Source organism: Otolemur garnettii, unplaced genomic scaffold (genome assembly GCF_000181295.1).
Source record: "Otolemur garnettii isolate 467f Iridium unplaced genomic scaffold, OtoGar3 scaffold00002, whole genome shotgun sequence".
Classification (NCBI taxonomy): Eukaryota; Metazoa; Chordata; class Mammalia; order Primates; family Galagidae; genus Otolemur; species Otolemur garnettii.
Window position 1 is genome coordinate 7,579,357 of NW_003852397.1, and position 3,985 is coordinate 7,583,341.

A 3,985-nucleotide genomic window follows, 5' to 3' on the forward strand; every position below is an offset into this window, starting at 1 on the left:
GGTACAGTACTTGTTTCTAATGCACTTGTAATTCAATAATACTGTATGCATACTTTTTTCACATAACCCTTTACTTCTAAGTTAAGTATTACCAGATTTTTAGTATTTGGATAAAGACATTTATGACTTTTCAGAGTTTCAGGAGTAAATGACACTTTCTTTGCTACTTAGTAAAAATTAGGCTATATTTTGAGAAAAAAGTAACAAAACAATAAAAAGGATATATTTTTGGTGGGATCAAAAATCACTTACTTGAGCTCTGCTGTCATTGGACTGTTCTGATTTTGCCAGTAATCAGTTAATGTATTTGTATCCTCATAATCCACATTTTGGCTATCATATTCACTTTCTCTGTAATATTTGTATTTACATATAAGAATCTTTTAGATCCCAACAACAAAAAAAACTAAAAAAAAATAGGCAACTTCTTGTTGTCTCAAAGATAAATAAATGATACAAAAATATCAGTAATAAAAAGTTTTAAATTGAGACAAATTTATTATCTAACTAAAATCTAAGAATAAGACTTGATGTTTCACTGATCTTTAAAAATGTTTAGTATAGTTACCTTTGCTTGTGTTAAGAGTACTCTTCTAAGAGTGTCAATATTACTTCCTTTCTTATTACTCAACTTCTGGGTTTTTGGTTCTGTAGGAAAAAATTTCATATTTAACATATATATAAAAATAACCTGTATGTTTTTTTAAAAAGTTGTTGTTTTAAACATTTAAGTACCTTTTGTGAGTACAGTCCCATGACTTCCTCTAAAACTTAATAATTTAAAAATGAAACTAATTCAAGTCTCTGATCTCTACCAAAGTAACTGTAAAATTTTCTATTTTAAAATAAATATTCTTATGTTTTAATTACCAAGTTTTATACCTTAGTCATTACCCTAGGGAATTATTTAATTCATTTATTCACTTATTTATCAAGTTATCTATGATGAGGAAGGAAAAACAGTCTCTACCCTCAGGGGATCTAGAAAGAAAATCAGACATTCATCAAATACATACTGAAAAATACAATTATAACTGGAATACTAAGTACAACAAAGGGGAATATAATTGAGAATTTTTACTGAGTCGTGGCAATTAGGGAAGGTTTCTTTGAACTGTAATCTGAATAGAGAATAAGTAATTAACTAGGAACAGAGTGAGGCTTTTCCTTGATTACTGTGCAAAAACCCTAGAAACTGTTAACAGCAGATAAAATGGCTAATGCAGAAGCCCAGGCAAGAGATAATGACAGGTTGGCCTAAGGTTGTGGTGGTAGAGGTAGAATGAAGTAGATAGGTCTGGGTTTAGTTAGAAGATAAACACGTAATAGGACTTGGTAATGGATTGGAAACTAGGGTGGGTAATGAAGGAATCAGGTATGTGTTAAAAATAAATTCTATGTTTCTGACTTGTGTAACTGGTGCACTAGTCATTGAAATAAGAAAAACCAAAAGATGACCAGAATAGGTTACTATGTGTATGAATGTACATACGAATGAGTGTCAGTGTGCTGGGGAGGTGGTTGTGAATGTGTACAGTGAAATCATGAGTTGGTTTTAAAAATATTGACCTTAAAGTAACATTGAGCATTGAAGTAGAAATGCCACCTAGGCAGCTAGATAAAGTATTCTGGAGCTTAAAATACAGTTCTGAGCTAGAAATTTAAATTTGTGAGTTATCTGTCATAATACTGGGGGCAGAAATTAGATAATTTAGGGAAAAATGCAAAGAAGGCTTAAGACGAAGTCTTAATAAACCCTAACATTTAGATAACAAGTGAGAATAGCGAGAAAAGCTTCAAAGGAAAGCAAGCAGGAGGAAACAGAGAGGAAAGCCAAGGGGAGAAGAGCTTCAAGAAGGAAGGTGTGATCAGTAAGAAAATGGGTGCTCAGAGGCCAGAACATCTGATGGATTTAGCTACAAGAAGTTTGTTGTGAATCTATACTAGAGCCATTTGGTGGAATGATGGGAACAGAATTCAGTTTATAGTGGGCTGAGAAATGAGTAGACAGCAGCTAAACGAAGTTAAACTAAAGAAATCTATGAAACTGGCTTGAAGAAAGGAGAAAGACTAAAGTTTGGCTGGAGATTTGAGGCCAAAGAAGGTTTTGCTTTTTGCTTCTATTTTAAAAGATGAGAGGGTGGAGCTGGCCCCATATGCCGGAGGTGGCGGGTTCAAACCCAGTCTCGGCCAAAAAAAAAAAAAGAAAGGGTGAGAGAGTCTTGGGTATGTGTAAAAGTTAATGGGAAAAATCAAGCAGAGAAGGTAAGGTTTCTGAGAGCCATCCTATATTTCACTCAAAAGGCAGGAAGATAGAAGCAAAAGTAAGCAGATTTCACAGCAGAAAGATGAAAAGTTTTCCATATCACAACTTTCCAAGATGTGACAAAATAACACGTTTCTTATTTGCTGAACCATAACTTTACACAAAAGCTCAGACTTCATTATACAGTCTTATGTCTTAATTTCTATCCCTGAAGAACAATTATGGAGAATTTCCATTATCTATATACTTACCTGTTGATAAAGGGCTAAGATCCGTTACTTCAGGAAGCCTTTCCGGTTTTCTCTGCATGACTGGTGTACTATGAAGGCAAAGTGATTCATATTTCCCTGTTCTTGCCCTAGCATTAATTGGAGATATCACTAGAGGATTCCGAGGCTCACTGCAGGGGCTTTTCTGTATACCATCTTTTATTGGCTTTAACATATTCTCAACAGCCAAAGAATGTAGGTCCTCTACTGGTGATGAGGGTCGATCATCTCCATTTAATGATCTGGAATCTGGGGATGTTGCTTGTTGCCAAGGGGGAATTACTGGAGAATCAGGAGAACTAACATAATGGTTACCATCATCATCTTCATCTTTCTCAGGATCATTTGCAGAGGCAACTGGTGGTAACCTCTGATTTTCACTTACAGTTATACTGCATCCTGTGGTTGGTGCTTGTAAAACAATCTGAGAATTATCAACATCCTCCTTGGTATGCGCTGTAGCAAGGAGTATATGTGGACTTACATCTACTTTTGGAGGCACTACAGGCTTGTCATCCGGATTAACTGAAGAAATAAACTTTTCAGCAGATTTTACTCCAGTTGGCTCAATTTTAGGCAGTTTCTTGGAACGTTCATATTCTTCTTTGGCTTGAAGCCACACTTGAACCAGTTGTCGACTTGGGGCACACTTACAAGGCATAATAACAATTTTTTTATCTTCAACCGTTTTGTGGCAATTAGTTGGCCCTTTATTGACAATTGCTTGACCATTGCGAAGGGGTGACCCTGGTCTTGGATTCTGAGTCATTGCTGAGAATGCTGTTTTCCATAGACGAAGTCCTTCTAAAGAAAAGTCTCCCTCAAACTCAGCCAGATCATTTGGAAGTCGAGTTTCTACCATGAGGAGACGTCCACCAATCTCTCTATAAACAACATATTTTAGGACAATTGTTTTATCTCAGAGAGCAATTATTAAAATATTTAATTCCCTGTCCTAGAGATTTTTAAGGTCTATTTTGGAATCTTAAAATGCCCATCTTTTTTTCTCTGTAGCGTCTCTCCTCCCCCCCCTTTTATGTAGGTATCCTCTATTTTAGTTTCAGTACGATTTTCTATTCCTAGATTTTATCTACGGTTTCTTCCTATATTCTCTACAATCTACATTAATGTAGCAAAACCAATTTAAAAGCATCTTTGTACCCCCCCAAATTCTCTCAAACCTTAAAAAATCACATACAATTAAAGTAAATTACTCTAATTCTTTGTTCCCTTTACATGGCAGTGTTTAACACTAACATAAGAACTTAGGAGTTAGCAAAGCCTATACACCTTAAATGCTACTAATGTATGTATATGTGGGGAATCAAAAGACAGTCTGGTTTAGTTTTCCATACTTATAAATACTAAGTGAAACCTATTCCATATATACTATTTCTGCCTATTGCAGCAATATAAAATAAGTCTACCTTTTATTCCCCATGATAACTAG

The 3,985-nt window shown here is 35.0% G+C and overlaps 1 protein-coding gene across 1 annotated transcript in view; it reads right to left on the bottom strand.

Moving 5' to 3' along the window:
* The window catches only part of REV3L (REV3 like, DNA directed polymerase zeta catalytic subunit), a 200,323-nt gene that overhangs the window by 76,994 nt on the left and 119,344 nt on the right, over positions 1-3,985 (bottom strand). The window contains exons 15-16 of the mRNA XM_023512479.1: positions 2,518-3,419; positions 569-648 (exon numbers count right to left, since the gene is read on the bottom strand). Of these exons, the coding sequence (XP_023368247.1) occupies positions 569-648; positions 2,518-3,419 (982 nt within the window). The remainder of the gene's footprint in view (positions 1-568; positions 649-2,517; positions 3,420-3,985) is intronic.